This window comes from Caretta caretta, chromosome 4 (assembly GCF_965140235.1).
Source record: "Caretta caretta isolate rCarCar2 chromosome 4, rCarCar1.hap1, whole genome shotgun sequence".
NCBI classification, from domain to species: Eukaryota; Metazoa; Chordata; order Testudines; family Cheloniidae; genus Caretta; species Caretta caretta.
This window is the reverse complement of record NC_134209.1, coordinates 82,717,111-82,740,986: the sequence shown is the minus strand read 5'-3', so window position 1 is coordinate 82,740,986 and position 23,876 is coordinate 82,717,111. Positions and strand designations below refer to the sequence as shown.

The 23,876-nt window shown below is 39.4% G+C and overlaps 1 protein-coding gene across 2 annotated transcripts in view; it reads right to left on the bottom strand.

Annotated features, from left to right (window-relative positions):
- Positions 1-5,777: 5,777 nt before the first annotated feature.
- Positions 5,778-23,876, bottom strand: part of GALNTL6 (polypeptide N-acetylgalactosaminyltransferase like 6) — a 928,998-nt gene continuing 910,899 nt past the window's right edge. For both annotated transcript variants that reach the window (XM_048847725.2, XM_048847726.2), the window contains exons 12-13: positions 22,741-22,890; positions 5,778-17,709 (exon numbers count right to left, since the gene is read on the bottom strand). In XM_048847725.2, the coding sequence (XP_048703682.1) occupies positions 17,542-17,709; positions 22,741-22,890 (318 nt within the window). In that variant the 3' untranslated portion in view covers positions 5,778-17,541. The remainder of the gene's footprint in view (positions 17,710-22,740; positions 22,891-23,876) is intronic.

Genomic DNA, 23,876 nt, shown 5'->3' with positions numbered 1-23,876 from the left:
GCGCACACACCTATTGGAATGCACATGAGCAATCACTTGAAGAACCCCAAGATTCATACATGCTGGTACTAGGGGTGCTGGGGGTGCGGTAGCACCGCCCTGGCTTGAAGTGGTTTCCATCATATACACAGTTTACAGTTTGGTTCAATGGCTCTTAGCACCCCCACTATACAAACTGTTCCAGCACCCCTGCAAAGATCTCTGTCCTTCACCTAAGAAGACAAAGGCATCAGCAGCTTTAGGCCTCTAGGAGTGACCCTGACCATGGAAAGGGTCAGTCACCATCTTGCTAGAAGACTGTGGGTGAGAAAAGCCATATTAAACAAAGACTTGAACGAAAGCTTTGCCAGAAGATGGGACTGGGCAACAGGGGATGGATCTCTTGATGATTAGCTTTTCTGTTCATTCCCTCTGGGGCACCTGGCATTGGCCACTGTCAGAAGACAGGATACTAGGCTAGATTGGTCTTTGGTCTGACTCAGTATGGCCATTCTTATGTTCTTATTAAGTTTTAGACTTTGACAAGTGTTTTCACTTTTATTGTCTTATAACCATTTCTAACTTTTGTCTCTTATACTTGAAGTCACTTAAAATCCTGTCTTCTTTTGTGAATAATCTCATTTTATTTTTAATCTAAACCAATCCAGAGCTGTATTTAAACTGAACTGTTTAGTAACTACAGTTAAAATAACTAACAAACAGTTGAATATTGACTCCATGCTGGGGCAATTAACCTTAATATATGAACTGACTGGGAGATGGCTGGACAGTGCAGAACACACATTTTTGGGAAAACCTGGATTTGGGAGTGTGTTGGAGTCACCCTGCAAGTAGTAACCATGTCTGGTGGAAGCCTGTTTGTGACTAGTGTATTGTTGGCAAGCTGCTGGACAAGGGCTGCACCTATACACACTCAAGGTGTGACCTTCATGCTGTAGGCTGTTTGTGAGTGGCCCAGGCCGGGAGCTGCAGCAGCAAAGCATTATGAGGCACCCACGGTTACCCACCAGGGGAAGCTGGTGACACAACCCCTCACTGGTCTGGACTGCACCCAGAATGTGACGGCTTGATGTTTCGTGTTATGTTAATTGAACAGTAAGGTCACACCTACCAACCTCAAAAGGGTTTTAACCCAACCCATGAAAAGGTTTCACCCAGCTAATAAGCTATGTTGAAAGCAATATTATATATTGTTATCTTAAAGACACCAAGCAAGGCTAAAATAAAATGAAATGGGAAACCTTTTTAATGTTCTTGACCTACCGCCTATATTTACATTCTGCATCCTGACCTGATAACGAGATATAAAGTAACAAATAGAAAACCAAGAACTTTTGATTTATGTTAGTCAACTTACACTTTAGTCTTACTGAAAATGACACTCTGGCTTCCAAAATGATAGCTGTATGAATTTTGGGCTGTGCCTACACTTGAAGCTAGTAGGGTGATTCCTAACTCACATAGACATATCTGTTCTAACTCTTATCAAGCTCGTGCACTAAAAGTGGTAGTGTAGCTGTGGTAGCCTAGGCAGAGACTAGATGCCCCAAATACAAACCTACCTGGAATCTGTGGCTAGGCTATTTATTTTAGCATGCTGGCTTGATGAGAACTAGCAAGTATGTCTACACAAGCTGGGAATTACACCCCTAGCTCCAAGTGTAGACATAGTCATATTGCTAATAATGTTATGATGGAAAATTTACAGTATAGCGATTTCTAGCCCCGTATCTAATAAGATTCTAGTTGACTTCAGTGGGTTTTGGACCAGGCCCCATGCTACCTATATTTTCAGTGACCACACACTCATTTTGGGTCTTACCACACAGTGATTTTTAGCCTACGAAGTTGTGCAAAGAGGGACTGACCAACTTCATTTCTCATGTGGTCCAGAAGTACGGTGAGAAGCGGGGCATGTGTTCCTCTTCCCTCCATCTTCAGACAGGCATATGTTCCTCTTCCCACTCCAACTCTCATCACATTCCCCACACATGCCCTTGCCTGCAAAATGCTTTCAAAAGCCTTTTTTGTAGAGTGTCTGCATCTGATACAATGTTCAGATAAGCCTGTCTTGTATTTTATACAAGTCATTTCCTCAGGATGGGAGTTCCTGACAATACTGAGGATAGAAACTTTAGCTATCCTATGTTCTACTTCAGGCCATGTTGTTTATCTTAAAACTGATGTCTAATTGTTTGGGGGTGGTTGGGTTTTTTTGAGGTGTCGAAAATGGCTTAATGTTCTTTTAATAACTGTCCTTTGTTGCCAGTTGTTCTCTTGCCAAGCTTAGTTCCTCTGATCTTAACAACTCCCGCCTCCTTTGGGATCCGGAACTAATTTTTGCAGCTGTCTTACTATTCATGAATTCTCTTCATTTAAAGCAGTGATTCAGGGATATTTGTTAAGTACTACACAATTGAACTCCCTATAAAGGCTTAGGCCCAGATAACTTCGTTATTGGATTGGCTAAAATGACAGTTAATATAATCAATCAATTTTTTCCTCCTCAGTTGGCTGCTATTATTTTTAGTTGGGTTTTGATTATAGGCACCTTTTGTGCCTGTTAGAGAAGCAGCAATCAGTTATTTTAATGGGCGCTTGTAGTCTTTCTTGTCACCTATTATTTTTAAAGGGCTTGAAAACCAAAGCTTGCTTCATTGAAGCTTCAGAAGAGTGTTACAATAAACAAATGCTACCTAAAACAAATTGTGCCAAATTAATCCCTGGTGAAACTCCACTGACTTCAGTGGAATGTCAAGTATTAATTTATTGAGAATAATTTTTTAACCACAGCCCTGTGCAAGTGAAATGTGTGTGAGGATATATATATAAAAGAATAAAAAATGGGAAAGAAACAAAAAATATCGCTCCTTGCCTGCCTGAAAGAAAATGAACATACATTAGCAAAAAATACCTTGAAAAGACGATTAACTATTGTCATCTACACAGCATGAGCAATCAATTGCTGCATTGCATGTTCAGATTGGTTCAGTAGGCAAAAAATTCTATTACCAACAAAATGGATACAATTTCTATTTTATAGATAGAAGTTGGAACTATTTACTGTCTGTTGAGGTGATTTCTGTTGTTATTCATCTTCAGTTGCAATGGAGTTGAATAAGCATGTTTCAACCAATCTAATGAAGTAAGGACATGACAAGAAGAATCATCTCTGATGTACTTAAATAGCTAAGTCAAGCAAAAATAATAAAAACACTGGGTAAAATCCCAGCTCCGTTGAAATCAATGGGAGCTTTGCCATTGACTTCAGAAGGGCCAGGAATTCACCGACAGAGCCTGTCTCAGCTTTCACAGAGAATATACATAGGTGTGACACCATTACTTCAGTGAAGATACTCCCAATTTACACCATTGTTAGATCAGAATCAGACCCCTACTATCTTTTTTAGCTCCTTTGTTTCTACTTTATATTGTGTGGGCTAGTGTGTATGTATACAACTGCCCTCTATAAAATGTCAGATATATTGAAGTGTGTATGTCCATATCTCCTTCCAGTGGCTGAGCCACTGAGGATATCAGCCCTAACATTGCTATAGCTAACAGATTCTCTTTCAGTGATAGAGGCTTGTGTTTTTTGGAGAAGAAGATGCTGAGTTTTGTCCCTGCTGATGATCACAAAGTCCATGGGGTCATGGCGTGTGGAACTGCAAACAGTTATGAATTCCTACGAAGCCACATAATTGTTATACCTGCTTACTCATGAAAAAACTTTTCACGTTCTTCATCCACTTGACAGAGCAGGTCATTCTAATACAGTTTCTTACCATCCTGCAAGTCTTAGGGCGGGGAAAAAAGCAAAAGAGACAACAACAAAAAGACGGGAACATGCAAAGCACCTTATTTGTGTTTCTGTTCTGTTTAGGTCCAGTAAAGAATAGAGACAACTGTAAATTATTTTTATTACTGAGTCTGAAAACCCCCCTATATAAATAAATTACAATGATTTGGATGTGTGTATGTGAATATTTATTTGTTTTTCCTAAAGTTAATTAAGTATTTTAGGAAAAATTGTCAGTGTAGCCACCAGCAATAGTTGCTGGCCACACTCCGAGGTCACCAAAAAAATTGTTGTTAGAACCCCTGTAGCAATGTATACAAGGCAAATTGAAAAAATAAATACTGTGATTTCTGAGAGGTATTTATTCATTCAAATCAAGGTAATTTTTTGGAGATGGTACTTCAACAATTTTTTCCTTTTGTGTCCCATAACTTAATACAATTGAATATAAAACAGGACAGGCGAATAATTTTTATTCCGTATTTCAAGATCTGCATTACAGTCTAGTAATTTACAGGCATGTGCTCTCTGTAAATCCTTTAGGATTGACACTGAAATGTTATTTTAATGAATCAAGTTTATCAAAGCTTCTACAGCCATGATTAATTAAGATCTAAGCCAACTATTTTAGCCTAGTCAGCACAGAATGTAGGCTTGCATTTTATTCATTATAAAGTATATATTATTGGTCATAGTCCAGTATATAATACCTTAAATGCACACACCTGAAAAATAACATTTTCCCACAATTTCAGAAAGATTTAACAAATTACAGTAATCATTTATTGTACTGTCAACTCCCATGGAATTAGACAACTTTGTCTTATCTGTTAATTGGTCATAATTGATGTAGATTGCCAGTGGCTGGCATTGCCTACTTGCTGACTGGAGTAGGAATATGCCAATTTCTCTCACTGAGCACAAGTGGCGCTTTGTGAATGTCTTGGCACCTTTTCAATTTTCCTCTGTTGAGGGAACAGGGGGAGCGATCCAAAAAAAAGGCGCCACCCGTTGCAGCGCTTTTACTCACCTGGCGGCGCTCCAGGTGTTCGGCAGCACCTTGGTGGCGGGACCTTCAGTCACTCACTCACTCGCTCCGGGTCTTCGGCGGCACGGTGGCGGTGGGACCTTCGGTGCCGAAGACACCCGGACCAGGTGGTGCCTTTTTTTTTTTAATCGCTCGCCCTGTTCCCTCCACCTGGCTACGTGGCTGCAGAGAATATCTGTTTTGGGTGGTGTGAAATAGTAAACCTTGTGGGTACGCTCAGGAGCAGTGTGGTGGACAGTCCTAGAAGAATGGAAGAAAAGGATCCTTGCAGGAAAGGGTGTCTAACTCACTGATATGTCTGGAAGAGGAGATGGCCGTTATGTAGGTCACTTTGATTGTAAGAACATAAATGAAGCTTTTGAGAGGTTCGAAGAGGGCTTTAAACCCGACACTGAGTCTCCATTTTGTCACTAGATACCTGGTAAATTCAGTGTAGGCGTGTCATAAATATAAAGGGAAGGGTGACCACCTTTCTGCATACAGAACTATAAAATCCCTCCTGGCCAGAGGCAAAACCCTTTCACCTGTAAAGGGTTAAGAAGCTAGGATAATCTCGCTGGCACCTGACCAAAATGACCAATGAGGAGACGAGTTACTTTCAAAGCTGGAGCGGGGGAGGGAACAAAGGGTCTGTCTGTCTGTGCTTTTGCCAGGAACAGATCAGGAATGCTCTTCAGAACTCCTGTAAAAAGTTAGTAAGCAATCTAGCTAGAAATGTGTTAGATTTTCTTTTGTTTAATGGCTGGTAAAATAGCTGTGCTGAATGGAATGTATATTCCTGTTTTTGTGTCTTTTTGTAACTTAAGGTTTTGCCTAAAGGGATTCTCTATGTTTTGAATCTGATTACCCTGTAAGGTATTTACCATCCTGATTTTAGAAAGGTGATTCTTTTACTTTTCCTTTAATTAAAATTCTTCTTTTAAGAACCTGATTGTTCTTAAGATCCAAGGGTTTGGGTATTCACCTATGCAAATTGGTGAGGATTTTTATCAAGCCTTCCCCAGGAAAGGGGGTGTAGGGCTTGGGGCGATATTTTTGGTGGGAAGACGTCTCCAAGTGTGCTCTTTCCCTGCTCTTTGTTTAACATGCTTGGTGGAGGCAACATAGGGTTCAAGGACAAGGCAAAGTTTGTACCTTGAGGAAGTTTTTAACCTAAATTGGTAAGAATAAGCTTAGGGGGTCTTTCATGCAGGTCCCCACACCTGTACCCTAGAGTTCAGAGTGGGAAAGGAACCTTGACAAGGTGCTAGACTACTTTAAGTAATTAAGGAATGGGATTGCCAAATTATCCAGATATCTGGTTAAGAATAGAGCTTCGAGGGCTGATGTTTGTATCCACATGGAAATGTGTCAGTCCAATGATGAACCCATCCTAAAGGAAATAATGAAAGGAATTTATAGAAGTTTTGAGAGGATAGAGACCTATGGACTCAAACCACTGGAAGATGACTCCCCACGCTGATCAATAGGTTCATATGGTCAAAGCTTTATTGGATGTAAAGATATCTCTATAATAATGGGGGAATAGCCAAAAGAATCCCAATTAAACTCTGCCAACCTCTTAGTTATAAAGACTACATTGACAGGATACAGATAGAGAACGGGACCCTTGTGGAGAAACATGGTTATGACTTGGATGGTTACTCGGTAAGAAGGCAAGAAACCAAGATCTTGGAGGCCAGCCCTTGAAGTTAGTCTGTGATCTGTTAACCTCCTGTGGGGAATCTTTCTTTCTTGGCCATCCTATGAGATTTTTTAGTGGACAATGTTCATGTATGGCAGTTAGACATAACAGACTTTGTAGAAATGGCATTGTGAAGTTCTGTGTTGGCTGTATTTCAGCGATTTAGCTGCCAGCTCTGCAAATTCAGCTTGAGTTCTGGGAGTCTAGCTGAGTTCTTTCTTTTCTGTCATCTGTGATAGCCACCATCTTGGCAGATAACTTGGGACATCCAGAGCTAAAATCATGAGCAGCTACATCTTGAGCTAAGGACCTGTAAGTGGCTTTGTGACAGATTCCTATGCTCTGAAGATCAGCACACAGCGGTACTTATAACACACTCTTCACTGCATTATACATAGTCACTTCCACTACACTTATATAACATTTCAATATATTTTCACAGGTGTGTCTTACTGGAATTTAGTACAATTCTGTTTAGAATACACAAGATGGAAAAACATTCAACTCAGTCTCGCATAACTCTGACTCTACAGGGTTAATTTTGTCACCAAATTAAGCAGATACTCTGAATACACATAAGAAGCAGACCTGTTAAGATGCTTTTTTTTTTTTTTTTTTAAACACACAGTCCCTTTTCAGAGTAGAACTGTATTTTATGGAGGCAAGAGACGATGGGATACCTGCTGCTAGATGGTGCTGGGCCTATGGAATCTTCCCCCTCCCTCAGTGAAGATATAATGCCACCTGTCCTGCTAGGCTGGGAACTTTTACTCTGTCAGAGACAGACTCTGCAGAAAGATTGAGTTGGAAGGATGAGAGCTCTGAGCTCAACTGCTGTGGTGGGTCACTGGCTAGTGTAGCAAGTGGGTGAAGGCTGGGAGACAAAGAAGACAAAGCAGGGAAGAGGGGAAAAAAAAGAGAATAGTTGGCGGCGGTGGGGGGGGGATATCTACAGTGCAAATGCTGGAAGTTTTGATGCTGGAGAAGGAAGACTGGGGATGAAGGCATCAGCTGACTTTTAAAGGGCTAAAGAGAATGCCTAGAGAGAAACTTGCATAATCTTGCCTCTGGACAGCAAGTGGCAGAGCTACTTGGTAGTGATCTGGATTGGCGGCTCCTGGAACATCTGGGTACTGTTTTTTCTCCATCTAGAAAAGCCTGCGATGCAAACTGCTTTCAGAGATAAACCTTTTATTTTAAGTTGAGATGAGAGCATTGATCCCAGTGTTCTGCTTCAGCCTATTTGATTTGCAACACATACCCACAAAGTTAAAACTCAGTGCTGGTTTGGTCACCCAACAAATCACCACTTTAGTTTTACATTTTGTCATTAATGTATTTTGGACTCTGCAATTGTTCTCGTCATTCTAAAAATGAACCTGTTGGAAAATACTGGTTACCCATCTGTTCCTGCAGATTAGTGATGGACTAGTTATAAAAGGTTTAACATGAATAAGCACCCAAAGTTTCCAGTGGTTGACCTTTGGAATAAAGGGAGGTCCTTCTCCCTATATTTCAAAGGTTAGCCTATCTATAATGTGTAGGGGAGAAAAGCTGTGAGATCATGGTGGACTTCAATTTGAGTGTCATATGCTGGAGGTCTCATGCTGCCAGTAGTAAAATATCCTTGGAATTTCTAAATATTATAGATGACAATCTTCAAGTTCAAAAGAGTGTTTCACCCAACACAGGGAAATTCTATACAAGACTTCATTTTGACAGATAAAGAGGAACTGATCATAGACCTAAAAATTAATGGTAACTTAGGTACAAGTGATCATGACTTGATCACATTTATAATGAATAAATTCTCAGCCAGTGAGAAAGACAGATACTTGGTGCTTTAAAAGGAACAATTTCACAAAGTTGAAAATAATTCTGAGCCACATCAGCTGGGAAGAATTTAATCAGAAAAATATGAGTGATAATTGGGAATTGTCTAAGAACTCGTTACTTGATGCCATAAAAGCCACAATGGAGGAAGAAGGCCATATTGGTTACAAACTCATCTGGTTAGAGGGGAAGTGAAGGCATCTATAAAAAATAAAATACATATATATATATATAACAAATGGAAGAAAGGGGAAGTCGATATTATTGAATATAAATCAGAAGCTAGGAATTGTAGAAAATTGATAAGGGAAACAAAGGGACACAAGGAGAGATTAATGACCAGCAGAGTTAAGGACAATAAGGAGGAGATTTTTCAGGATATTTGGTACTGGTCCATTACAAGATGGAAATAGTAGAATTATCAATAATGCAGAAAAGGCATTATTGTGTGTAATGAATATTTCTGTTCTGTGTTTGAGAAAAAACAGATGATGTAGTCATATTTTATGATAAAACTCTTTCATTTCTACTAGTATCTCAGGAAGATGTTAAATAGCAGCTACTAAAAGTTAGACATTTTAAAATCAGCCACTCTAGATCACTTGCTTCCAAGAGTTTTAAAAGACCTTGCTAAGGAGCTTGCTGGACCATTAATGTTGATTTTCAATAAGTCTTGGAAAATTGGGGACATTCCAGAAGACAGGAAGAAAGCTAATGTTATGCCAATATTTTTAAGAAGGATAAACAGGATGACCTGGGAAATTATAGGCCTGGGCAAACTAATAGTAGATGCTGGGCAAGATAATGGAGTAGCAGATACAGAACTTGATTGATAAATATAATTAATGCCAATTAACATGGGTTTATGGAAAAATAGATCCTGTCAAACTAACTTGGTGTTGGGTTTTTTTCATGATATTACAAGTTTGATTGATAAAGGTAATGGAGTTGATATAATAGGCTTCTCTAAGGCATTTGACTTGGTATTGTGTGAAATTTTTATTAAAAACCTAGACGGATATAAAATTAACATGTCACACTTTAAATGGCTAACTGACAGTGTCAACATATGTAACTGTAAACATGGAATCATCATCAAATGGGTGTGTTTATAGTGGGGTCCCACAGAGACTGGTTCTTGGCCATACACTAGTGAACATTTTTATTCTGGAGCTGGAAGAAAACATAAAATCATCACTGATCAAATTTGCAGATGACAAAAAAATGGGGGAATGGTAGATAATGAAGAGGACAGGTCACTTATACAGAGTGATCTGGATCACTTGGTAAACTGGATGCAAGGAAACTAGGTCTTTTAATAGGGCTAAATGTAAATCTATACATCTAGGAACAAAGAATATAGACCATACTTACATGATGGGGGACTCTATCCTGGGAAGCAGTGACTCTGAAAAGATATGGAGATTGTGGTGAGCTCCCAGTGCAATGCTGTGGACAAAATGGTGCAATCCTGGGATGCATAAATGGGGAATCTCAAGTAGGAGTAGAGAGGTTATTTAACCTCTGTATTTGGCACTGATGCAACTGCTTCTGGAATACGCTGTCCATTTCTGGTGCCCACAATTCAAGAAGGATATTGATAAATTGGAGAGGGTTCAGAGAAGAGCCACAAGAATGATTAAAGGATTAGAAAACATGCCTCACTTTAATAGGCTCAAAGAGCTCAATCTATTTAGTTTAACAAAGACAAGGTTATGGGTTGACTTGATTACAGTCCATAAGTGCCTAGATGAGGAACAATTATTTAATAATGGACTCTTCAATCTAGCAGAGGAAGATACAACATGATCCAGTGGCTGGAAGTTGAAGTTAGTCAAATTTAGACTGGAAATAAGCTATACATTTTTAACAGTGAGAATAATTAACCACTGGAACAGTTTACCAAGGGCCTTGGTGGATTCTCCATTACTGACAATTTTTAAATTGTTTGGATGTTTTTCTAAAAAAAACATGCTCTAGGAATTTTTTTGGCGGGGGAGAGTTCTATGACCAGTGTTATACAGGATGTCAAACTAGATGATCACAATTGTTCTTTCTGACCTCGTAATCCATGAATTTACTCCCTTCACATTAGGGAGTATACAAGGCTTATGTGATTCCTGGTCCTTACCTGTTCCAAGCTATCTGCTTCCTCCCTCCTTTTCCAACTAAATTGGCAAGACATAACCTCCTTGCCATCCAGCTTCGCAAATTCCTGTATGTAGGCTTGCGACTCATGATCTTCCTAATTTAGGTTTATTCCTGCAAATCACTTCCCTAGGCTAGCAACCTCAGTTTTACTGAATGAATCATGGGCCTAGCAGATCTCTACTCTCTCCTGTAGCCCAGAGCATTGTTTTGTTTTAGTTTTAGTTTCATTTGGGATTTCTAAGCAAATTGTATCCAATATCCTATTGCGCAAATCAGATGGGGATGCCCAGGGCTCAGAAGCAGACAGACTGGACATTTGTCTGTCTGTGATTCTTTCAAGCTAGGGAGTTATGGACTCAAATTTAAAAAAAAAAAAAAGTTCAGGGATAGGACTGAGGTTACTGAGAACCAAGTTTTGCCTCCAATTGCAAATGTCTCTTAGATACTGGCATCACTTATCTAACATTGACTCATCACATCTCACTTTACATCTCCTCCATTTTACCCATAATGCCAGCCTCAATACCCGGTCTTGTCTCTGCTTCTCTGACAACCATCACTGTGCCCTTTTCCCATGTCACTCGCAACACATGGAAAATCCTTGGCTCAGTCCACAAGACCATTTACCTCTCCTCATTCATATCCCCCCAAAGATCCACTTCTACCAGGATGCCTACAAGTAGTAAATCATTAAACACATTTATTTATGTACATAATTGAAAAAAATAACCTGTTTCACTGTGCTCTGCACATACCATCACTAATCACCCCACAGTCCTAGTGCTTAGCTCGTGCTTTCTTCACTATCCCCATCCTATTGTCTTCATTCCATCACTGTTTGAAATTAGACTGTAAGCTCTTTGGGGCAAGAACTGTTTTCTTATCTGCACAGGGAGATGCCAAGTACACTGTTGGGCACTGTAAAATAATAAATATATATATCTAAGATAGCTAGACAGATGTCACCAAAGGTCTCTGGCATACCTAACCATCATGGCAGAAAGCTCTTCCTTAAAGTACCATCCATGGAAGGAGATACTTTCTCTATTAAAATCACACCGTCAGCCAATCAGCGTGCAGAGTGCTGCCACATAATATTTGGAAGTTCCACTTTACTGGGTGCTAGTACTGGTATTATTGATGCCTGGCAAGCTTACTGTAGGAAAGTAGTGCCCAAATATACACCTTCAGCAGTTTCCTCTGGACAACACTGAACTTTGGGAAGCACCTGAAATGTTTTTCAGTTTCTCTCTAGCTAAAAGTTAGTTAGTATTCAATTTAACACTTTGAAAGACAAAGTTGCTTTTTCCTGCTTAATTCATTTTCTTGGGTATTGTGCCCACAGAACACTCACAGAGGTAATACCATAAGGGTACACATACTCCTCTACGACAGTTACAAGGCGGACAGAGTTGGTTAAAAATAATGCCATCAACTACAGAGGTACCAAACTCTGATTCAGATCCAGAGTACAACTTGTAATTAGAAAATACTGCATAGGGTAGAACCACTAAGTAGCCATATTACTTACTCATTCAAAGTTTTTCCAGGTGAGGACTTTTGTTTGGGAACAAGAAGTCTGATGAACCTGTGATTGCTGTGTGCAGAGGTGACAGGTATTTTTCCTGTTAAACCTGCATCTCCACCAGCAGCCACTACCTTAAATATTATTGCAATTCCATATTGCAACTCCTCATTGGCCTATACTGTGAGATCATTTATGGAAGCTCATTCTTTGTTTCAAAGAAGATGAGCTCTCAACAATGATGTACAAAAACAATTCTGGGGTTCTTGTGCTCTTTGAACCAACAGATACAGCACAGATTTGTGGGTCAGCTAGGCAAGTCAGGCTTCCTAGTCCAGTCCTAGCCAGCCTCTACTTTGTGAGCAGTACATGAGCTGTATATGTCTAGTACCCATCACAAAATTGCCTCAGGTCAGTTTTTCAGTTTGAAGGCTTTGAAGTGGTTTTTATAGCCACCTTGACTGACTATTAAAATATATTTTTTCTTTTTAATTTTCTGATTTAATGTGGATGTTGTACGTTCATATAAAATGCTGGATGACAGAGGTATAGCATGGGTGGTAGCAGCTGTGCAAACCTCCTAATACTGCCCTGATCCGACTGGATAAGATGAAAGGGGAATGAAGTCTCCATCTTATTCAATCTTCAGCTTCTGCTGAGACTGCCAACAAGAATGCAAACTGGCATCAATTGTGATGGGAACACCTGTCCTTTGTGAAAAGGACTGAGACCACTAAATTCATTTCACTGAGCTAGTTTGAACCTTTTTGCTACTGGTTTTCCATGGCCCCAGAATTTCACTTAGGTCAGTGGAATGTAAGCACATACTGGGTTAAGAAATGCATGCCCATTTTCTTTTAAACTGAGATATCTTTATCATGATGAACAGTTCTGAACACTAAACATTTATTTCAATATTTAAGGAGCATTTTGTCTATAAACTGACCTTATTCAGATACAGAAATGTGCATTACGTTATGCTATTAAACACCCTTAATCATTGTATCAGAATGGGATTGCTGAAAGCATTGTCTCAAAACAACCTGGCCTTTCTGAAATCAGATCACGACTAAGAAGAAGTGAAATCTTGTCACAATGTCAGGACTTCTTCAGCAAGATTACTTCTCTGACATGTCAATCACTCTGACAGATTAAAGAGCTGCTGATGCTCCTGGAAACATTTGAAAATAATTCTATTTAGAAATAGCTGTGTTGACATGACTTTATTTCACCTCCCACCCCACTTTTGTTATTTTATGACTTGAGATATTTGCATGAAAACAAGACCTTGCTTTCTTAAGAGTTTTAGATGGACCTGTTGCTTATTCCTCTTTCTCTAGTTAAGGTCCTATCCTTTGTTACATTATAATTTTTGCAACAATTACATTTGATGTCACAAATAGATCTAATAACCTTAAAGTGAAGAATGAACAGCAGGAGCTGACGAACTCTTATAAACTAAAGATTTTATTTTCATGACCATGTAAATAGAATCTCTCCTCCCAAAAAACCTATGTTTTTAGAAACAGAAAAAATATAGGGACAGTTCATCAGTTGGTGTAAACTGGCATAGCTCCATTGAAATTCATTATATGTAGAACTAACTCTAAATGGTGCTTTTAGGGAGTTGTTTTATAAGATATGGAGAAATACAACATTTGATGTGATTTTTAGAAAAAAATTAATTACGTGTTTAGTGGGAGTTCTCAAAGGACCCAAGTCTGCCATTTTGGAGAGATGCATGCTGATGCTGAACAATTCAGTAGGCTCTCTTGCATGCAATAAAGGAGACAAAATTTATTTTTCTTTCTGCCCTTTGAGCTGTGCCGATTTTTGCGGGGTGAGTGTGGTGAAGGGGATATGGCTGTGGGAAGACTTGTAGAATTTCTACACATAAAATCACTATGGAACTCTATTGAGATCCATGGGAGGCTTTTCTAAATATTCAAGGCAAGATTTGACTCTCAGTTTAACTTCATGCCGCAAAATCTCCCAGCTGCAGATGACAATTTATGACTAACTTAAGCTTTTTGGTGAAGGAACCATTGTTTTGGCAGCCATGTCCCATTCTGAAGACCTGTTATCACAAATGAGATTGTCTGAAGTACTTTTTGAATGAATTTTAACTAGCTAGTTGTAAGTCTCCTACACTCTTAGACCCTTTTTCCCTGCTGCACCAGAGTTTTGCTCAGCATAGCAGTAGCCAGTAATGGTGGCGGGGAGTTGGGTATAGCTGCCTGATTCTGTGCTGTGACCAGCTGGTGGAAAGGTCCCTAGAGTCTAACATGCTCCAGCCACTCCTCCTTCCCAATCCTCCCTGGCTTCAACATGTTCCTCCCCCTTCCACCACAGAGGGTGTGGGGGTGGGAGAGAGGTGGTGGGAGAGGAGCCAGCTATGTTAACTCTAGATCTGTTAGAATTCCCCAGTACCAAAGGAATCTTCAGTAGGGAGGATGAAGCCAGCTTCTGGCCCCTTTGCGCTGGCTCTGGTTATGCAAAGGGGATAGAAAGAGGAAACGAATCTGGCTTTCAACTTTCACTTGTATGTGGTGGGGATATGTGGTAGAAGTTTTTTCCCTTAGGACCATGTGCCTGAAATCTGGTCATTGATTTAAGCACTTTTTTTTTTTGCCATTTAAGGTGTCTTGTTCAAGTCACACCACACACCATGGGCTCCCTGATAATTTCTCTATGTGAAATTGCACTGACCCTCTTCTTATAGAAATTGAAAACATTATCTGGAGCACCATTATGTTTTGTTAAAAGATCTTAATTTCAATTATGTGGAAGTTTGTTCATTAATAAGATGGATTTTAGAAAAACCGCCAGATTTCACAAATATTGTCTAATTGCAAATAATGGGAAGTTTTCCTGTGGCAGAGGTTAGTTTAGAGCCAGAACAATACTGAGCATCTGGAAGAGGCATAGAATGTCTTTGCCAAAACAGCAGTCTAGTGCCCTTTAAATATTTTAAACAGATGATTAGGATACATTCATACACTAAATGCTATAAGCCGTGCAATGGATTGTTTAGCCAGGTATGCTGGAGCATTTTGAGCAGTTCTCCTTTGCCCCTTCCACCTCAGACACTATTGATACCATGGCTTTGAGGGTTTTGGGAAAGTCCAAATAGATATCCTGGGAATTTCATTTTCACCTTCACACTCTAGACATAATTTTTTCTTCTATTTTCAAATCTTCTTTCCTCATGCTCAAGATGCAAATGAATTGTGCTATGAGTCCTGCAGCTGAGAGGGTGGACAGTGTGTAATGACCCATTGGGGTCTAACTACTGGTAGCTATATTTAAAAAAAAAAAAAAAAAGTCAAACCCTTTCTGATGAAAACTCAGATTATCATCAACCTCTCCTGGGCTCAGGTGTAAGAGACGCTAAGGTTAAAATCTGGAGTCTTGTCTTCCATGCTGCAGCATAGTGAGTCTTCAAATTAAATCTGAACAGTAACATATTTACAGACGTAATGGTAATAGTTTAACTCTACAGACAGATTGCTCCTTGAACATTTGAAATAGATCTTTACTCCCTTGCTGCAATTCTCCAATACTGTTGTATTTCATACAATTGATTTTTCAGGACATGCATCCTGAAGGCTCCAGATCTGACATGCTCCTCCTAAAATGTCCCTGTGACCTAAGGTTTGGAACCCATAGCCACAAACAGCACACAAGTGTGGATAACAGTCATCATCCAGGTACAACTATTGCTCTTCACAGATACAGCTGAAAGAGTAATAAACAAAACAAAATCACCTTCTACTGTCAGGCTGGACAGTTGAAATATGAACATTTTGGTTAGCTGGCCACATTTCTAGCAACAGAAGACAAAGTTTTCAGATTAATTACATACATATTTTTGAAAGTGACAAGTGCTATTACAGCCATCTTTTGTAAGCTTTAATGTCTGCATTCACGGTGCTTTCATCTGTTGGTTCAGGTTTCAAGTAAAACCAGGCCATTTAAATGTGCTCTTAATTTTAGAACTTCCAGAAACTCTCTACTATGGCCCACATTGGTACTCATTGATTTCCACTGAAGAAGAAGAACAGGCCTCTCTAAACACATTTTTAACCCACTAACTCTCCCCCGACCATGCCAAAAATATATAAGAGCTGATGGACGCTATATCCCAAAACGATAATCAGTGCAAGAAAATTCTATGGTGGGTTGGATAGTTTTGTTTATGCTACTAAAAGGTGAAAATACTGAACTTTTTTTGATTTTTATACTTGTTTTCATTTCCTAACTCTCCCATCCAGAAATTTACAATGCCTTAGCTGAAAACTGTGGCACAATCACGGTTTTTACAATGATTTCATCACGTTCTTGCAAAAGAGTTAGCTAGTTTTACAGGACTCCCCACCTCCTTGCAAAAAACAAAAACACCCCCTCTCCCTAAAACTCCTGTAATTCCTGCAGGATCCTGTAAGCTGCAGTGCAGGGAGCCGACACTTTGTAACTGATGCCAGTGTACCAATGCTTATTTGGCTATAAGTCTCTATGACTTACAATAAACAATTAGCCTGTCACGCCTGATGCCTCTTATGTCTCTGAATATTGTTCTTTGATTTAAAGCAATTTTAGTTTTAATAAAAATACTGGAAAAGTAAATCTAGATTTCCAGGGGAAATCCTTTCTGCAAACCGTGCATTGTGCTGCTATTATTGGTGCATATACCTGCTATTGAATGACTTCAAGATTTGGTAGCCTTGTTAATCTTTTGGCCTTTAATTTAGATGAAGGCTAGATTTGAATCACAGTTGATGAGTGTTAGGTAGATTATATCATCTATGGAAGTCTGATTTAATTACTTTGATGGACTTTTTTTTTCAAATGCTGAGGAGAAATGGGACTTTTGAAACCTTGGAAGTCTATTTCATGCTTCGTTACAACACAATTCTAAACCCTTATATTTCTACCATTCCTATTTTGGTAATGAAAGGAATGTAATGGGGAAGTGTTTAAAATCATCATCTGAGGGTTAATCCCGCTTAACCTAACCTTTATTAAGAGAATGGCACCAGATCATATAGTTTGTCTGGAGTGCTGGGAAATTGTTAACATTCCACCAGTGTGGGTTAGTTCTTAACCTGTGATTTCTGCAGGTTCCCATAGCAGTCATGCACACCATATACCCACCCCAACTAATAGCATCCATTCATAACTACTCACTACAGCAGGATTTGACCTGAGAAACTCTAGACTTTTGTTTCAGTTTATTAACTCAGAATGTTTTGAAAAGTTTTTTTAAATAAAGTTTTCCCTCGGCCAGCAAGGGAATTGTCAGATTGAAGTTCTCAGCAGCATCTGGTGAGGCTCTCAGCCAAGTTCTTCAGATACTGTACATCCACAAGGACAGCCCATTGGCCTTTGCCGTGGCATTTGCTTAATCCTCAGAAAAGACTTCCTGGATCTAGGAAATTTAAATTCCTGACTCCTTCGACCCAGATGCTGGCCAAAATGCAGTTTGCAATCTGTATTTTTCCCTAGGAACTGGCCTTGCTGTTAAATTTTTCTAAAACAGTCATATTGATATGTTCAAAAATCCACTGCTGAGTTTCAGATAAAGGATCACATCTGTTCATGAAAATCTTCTTCTCAGCTGGGTTGCAATCTATGCAGCTGTTGCTTACTGGATGGAACAAAGTTTTGTCCTACGGGAATGAGAAAAAATAGAATTAAGTAGTAAATACCAAGTGATTAAAAGTGTTCTCATTTTCTAGAACTTGGATTAACACAACCCTAGCTCAGATTATTTAGTTTTCTGTAGATATTCTTTGAGCAATAATCTGGAGTGAAAAACAAAGCTATTATTGGGGAGATATAGATAGCTGAGTGATTTCTTAGGACAAAAAGTGTTTGTCTTTTACCTCAGAGAATAAAAGCACAGAGACAAATGGCAACAACCAGTGATCTAGTTTCCTATCTTCCCATCTTCATGAGACTCTTAGAAAAGTCTGATGTGCTTTCTGTATACATCTGACACAGATTCCATGTGGCATTGGTTGGACAAGTCACTTAAATGCTCTACCTCACTGTCCCCACCTGTAAAAAGGAGATGATAATATTTGTTTCCCTGCCTTATGGAAGTTTTGAGAGCATTAATATTTGTTAAGTTGCTTAGAAAACAAAAATGGATATTTATTATTAACTGGGAGTTTTGGTTAGCTGGAGTTTGGTAAAATGAGGACTGCACTGTAAACAATGCAAACTCGGTCTCTTACAATTTGGTTTACATCAGTGTAAATTCCAGTTGCACTGCTTGTTGAGAACACTGAAGACTAACACACTGAATTTGAATCTTAGGTAAGGAAGAAAATATCCACTGGGTGCTAATATCTGAGGGTTGCAAAGCTCTAATGTATTTGGATTTTGTGTGGCGTGGGGCCGATTAGATAGCTGGGAAGTTTCTGATGGCTGTACAATACACTTACTCTAGCTGTTGAAATAACATTTCAGATAATCCCTGGTAAGCATATCCAGGTTTCTCCCTCTGTGCCAGGCATGACCCTGCCAACATTTAATATTAATCCAGGATGTGAACACTTGCACAGCCACAGAGTAGAAGGCAAGAAAGAGAATAAGAGACAAACAAGAAAAGGTTCCTGTAATTTGGTCTGACCTATTTCTGTTTTCAGTACTGGCAACAGACAGACCAAATTCAAAAGTCCAAGACTCAGTTCTGTCCTTCTGACCTTCCTGAGGCTTCTCACCTCACATATCATCGCTCCCCCAAACTGGCAGCTGAATACATCCTGTTTCAATATATTTAAAGTAAAAATAATTTACAGAGACTCTGTCAGTGCTGACAGGGCTAAACTGGACCTATAGGCTTTATTTGGATCACTTGTATGCAGGCTCCCACCTTGCTTTCCCTATCTCTGCCTGTCCATTCCATTTGTGTGAGCTGGCAGAATATTTCAATTCGCAAGAATCCTGGTCTTTCAGGGCTAGGCTGTGCTATTAAAGCCGTGCCCTAAGGAAGAAAGGATGCAGAGCCATGCTGCCCAATGAGAACATGAGACACCCTGGTGCAGGTGTGCCCTTCTCTTTGTGGTTGACCAGCTCTAGCGGTCAGGGCTAAACGGGTGTGGAGATTGCCCCTCCTTGACCCTCTGTGGCAAGCAGCCAAGCAGTCCCTGCACTCAGGAGAGAGCTGTGACTGTAACTGGCCCCTAGGGAGAGAAGACTCCTTACATCCTTCCTAACCTTTTGCACAAGGGCCAAACACAAGCACAAGCACAGTCTGGTCCTCTGTGCTTTGAGATATCAGGATCCCTGGAAACTGAAATACCCCTGTTGTGCACAAGCAGAAAGCACCCTGTTCCAGCAGGAGAAATGTGCTATTCAAGAGCACTGCTGCCTTCCCAAAGAAAGCCTGTGCACTTCTGGGTTAGTATCTGCAGTGCAAATTTTTGGATTCATTATGGTTGCGGCTTGCCTTTTACAAGTTTTCGTAATTAGGAAGCAGACAGTGTCCCTTTAAGAACAGTTTTTTATTACTCTGAAAAACTTCTTGGTTTCTTAAACAAATGTTTATCCATTGCCATCTCTAGTTTTCTCTTGCCTAAGGTTTAATTATTATTGGGTCATGGACTTCAACGGACATGGAATCAGGACCATTTGTTTGTAGTTTGTGCTGTAAAGCATAATTTTCCACTTGCAGCCAGAGGGGCATAGGCATAAATCCTCCTTCACAGCCAGCATAAAAAGCCACAAGAAATCCTCCTGTAGATTTCAGTCCTGTCGGGGAAGAGTAATGAGATTTTTTTCTCTGCATGTAGGCAAGTCTGAATCCTATTTTAGAAAGAAAACCTTTTCCATAAGATAATGGACTTACTAGCAGGCCTGGACTGCTCAAGTAGTTGGTTCGATGTCTCATGGCCTTTCACTTCTTCTTTAACTACAGCCAAGGTCAGTAGTGACTGAAAGTCATTATCCGTGGATGTCTGCGGTAGTTTATTTAACAGGAGGTGGTAGAGCACAGTTTCTCCCAGACAGGTGTCCACATGATAAAAACCACCGTAAGAATGATATGCCCATTAACAGTCTCAGGGAAGAAGCTAAGGGCCTAATGGGCATGGTGAGAGAATTCCTCTGACAGTTTTGCTCTGACTGCCCGACAGAGATGTAGGGACAAATTCTCTTTGTACATGCTTTCTGGATAGAGAACTTTAGTTTCTGATGTTGTAAATCTAGCACATTTCCTAATTACTACACTTAGAGTAAAATTATAGTATCATTAAATTGATTTTTCACAGCTGGCTTTGTTTTTTTAAAATCTACTAAATCTGTCCCTACTTAGATACTCATAGAAGCTCTACAAATAAAGGTGTCAGAGTGCATAAATTGAATCATGCTGTATCAGACTCAAACCACCTGGAGTAACGCTAAAATAAAAACTGAGGGCAGGTCCCTTTACTGGGAGAAATGGAAAATGACAGGGATTGGCTAATATGGCAAACATGGCAAAATTTGCTTTATTTGAGCATTTTATAAGATTCATGACAAAAACTAAAGTACTTCATGTGACATGAGAAGAATTAAAAAAAAAAAGAATTCCATGTGATCACTAAGAAGGTGTGGGGGAGGGTTGGGGTGGGGTGGAGCAGAGTAACAGATGTGGTCTTTGTTTATGAAAACGGGCTGTTTGTTGCCTCCCTGTAGGCTGTTATTTTTATGGATACTTTTGCACGATTAGTTTAAAATTAATAGACACTTGTAAAAAAAAGTACAGCCAGATCTATGTTAGGAACATTTGCCAGCATAGTTAGAGGTGTGCTTTTTTGAGACATTTCCATGCCAGCAAAAACCCTAGTTCAGATACAGTTATATCAGCATAGAAGTGCTTTTGCTGGTATAACTTATTCCTTCAGGGAACTACTGTAAGCACTTTTTGCTGGTATAACTTGCATCTACATTAGGAGGGGTTTTGCTGGTATACTTACATTGGCAAAAGTGTCTAGTGTAGATCTGGCCTACATCTGATGTGAGGCAATCAAAAACTATTTAATATACAGTCAAGCTCAGCTGAGAAATCAGCTTAGACCTGAACAAGGGTAATATATTTAACCATTAATTTTGCAGTGTCAGTGGATCCTTGTTTTGAAGTTATGTAGTCAAACCAGAGGCACTTGTGTAGTATGGCAATTAAGAAGGTAGATTGCTACCCGGCTTGTATTATGGTTAAAATTGTGCAAGCACTTTCATTATAAAAAACATTTTCAAGGAATTTCTAATTCAGATGTAAACATTTGACTTGTCCCGAGAATTTTTATGAGATCTCTTCCCTCTAGATAACAAAAACAAAGCAGTACAGGGGACTTAAAGGGACATACGCTGCAGTGTTTTTGAAAGTGATACTATTTCATTGGCTGTCTACTGGATTCTGTCCACATCAAAAGTGATGAACCGGGTACAGAAGACAGCTCCGGAGCTGCATTTTGTCACATGTAACTGGTACACTAAGCACTAATGAAATGTTAAAGTTGTTAAAGCTTCTTGCTAGCAGCTTGGATAGGCACAAAGATAAACTGGAAGTGGATCTGAAGCAGGGAAGAACTATCATAGGGTACAAAGTAAGATATTCAGCTGGTATACGTTGGCATAGCTCCACTGACTTCAATGGTGCTCTGCTGATTTACACCAGCTGAGGAGCTGGCTTAGCTAGTGTAGCTGGATTACAGATGCTACCTCAGTTTCAAATATATCACATTTCTGGAAAACCCTTTGGAACGTCTCTGCTTGCAATGTAAATACTGGATTAAATGGCGAAGGTCAATAACTAGACACCTGAGGAAAATGTCAGTAGCTAAACTATTTCTAACGGTTATAGTTCAGTTTACTAGAATACATCATCTCAAACTAGAAAGTACTGAGACATGTGCAGTAAAATCCAAATCCTTGCCATTACGCTCAGCTCGAGTAAATGTAGGCACACAGGTGATGGTGATTATGTGGAGGTGATCAATGGGTGGGAAGGGATCCCTCAGCATTTCAAAGAAAACTGCATAGATTGCAAAAGTGAAAGGGTTAATCAAAGTCAGTAATGTGTTAATAATGTTATTTGAAATCCTGTTAGTATTACTGTGGCACTGTTTGCCCTGAACACAGTTTCCAGCATGACCACATATTTTTAGTGATTTATAAAAATGGGTTGAAACAGCAGATCAAAGAGACACCTAACCTGCTTACGCTTGATTTGTAAACTCCCTCTTTTTTGTGGGCTTACAACAATGCTTTTAATGTTAATTTTTTTTGTAATTTATCTGCCAAATATACTCTTTAAAGTATAGTAAAATATTAATATTTAACTCATGAGCAGCATTTCTTGCTGCTGTCACATACAATAAAAATATTCCTTGTGATGCCTTTGTTAAAATGACACATGTCTTAAAGTGTCAAAATGGTAAAGCATCTTTCAAGGACTAAGGGCCAACTCTATGTTGGATCAAATCCATATTAATTTAACTTTGACCTAAGTACATGCAAATGCACACAATGTGCATAAATGCCTTCTACATATTAAAAGAAACATGCTCTACAGAGATTTTCATTTAAGCTAAATTGGAATAAACCATAATGGTTTTTAAAACCAATGTCTTTTGACTGGACAAACACATTGTTCTCCAAATACAGACTCAAGATAGTATGAATATCTGAAAATGACCCAAGGTGACTCCAACCTTCCTATAGCTCCAGTGCTGGTTACCCTTCATGCCATGACAGTCATACAGTGTGACAGGGCTACTGTGCGAAACGGAATCGAAGCAGAATTTCCTGGTGTGAAGAGGTTCCCCAGGGCGGATGTCTTCTCTCCAACCAAAGGTAAAGAGCTACAAAAACAACCAGGTAAAATGATAATATATGGCTGCTGAAAGACATTTAAAAACAAAAACCAAACCAGTGTATATGCCCTTTCTTTGCATGTCATGGAAAAGGATTAATTAGACACCAGTTGATGATATAGCATTTTCCTTGTTTGGCCCTATGCTGTGCTTATTATTTCCTCTTTCCCCCAGAGTATTGTTTTACATTTATCTACAGCAAAGGACAGTGGACAGCTTTAACATGTTTTTTAAATCAATCCTTGCTTTGTAAAAGGTTAAGTCATTTTCTGCTTTTTGTTGTGCTTCTTGAACAAAGACTCCCACACCTCCTGCTGAGGTACCTTTTTATGTCATCAGCAGTGGGAGAAGCAGGAAGTGGCACTGCAGAAGCAAGGCTGCTGCTTCAAAAAAGTATAAGTCTTAAAGAAAAAAAATTATCATTGTTAGTCTGCAAGCCAAGTTACAGGCCTGCGGCTCAAAATAACCAACGATAGACACCAATGCTGAGAATCCCAGCTTTCCAATGGTGTGGAACAGAGGTTCTGAAACTCTCTCACTCTGTTGACTACTTTGTAAGAGATAGAGCCTCTCGTGGGCCATTTTCTAATCTCTCTCTGCTTAATTCTCAAAATATTTCATTCTGCATATCAGCAGGAAGGGCGCCACAGACACTGGTGATCTATGGACCTTGAGAATGTATTGATACTCAAATTACCATACAGAATGCATTGATACTCAAATTACCAGCTTGTGTCATCTCCCACCATTTCAATTATTGCACGATTTCTCAAGATGATTGCTTGGGGACTGCTAGAGATAAATTTTGTGCACCATGTCCTGTCTGAAACCTGAGAATTCTGATTTTCCAACATATAGCTTTCATTTCCAGCCCTGGAGGTCTGAGCAATATTGGACCTTAAACATCCAGGCTTTTTTTTTCTTTGTCTTCTCAAATTGTTGCCTTTTGAAACAATATCTACTCTTCTTTTTGC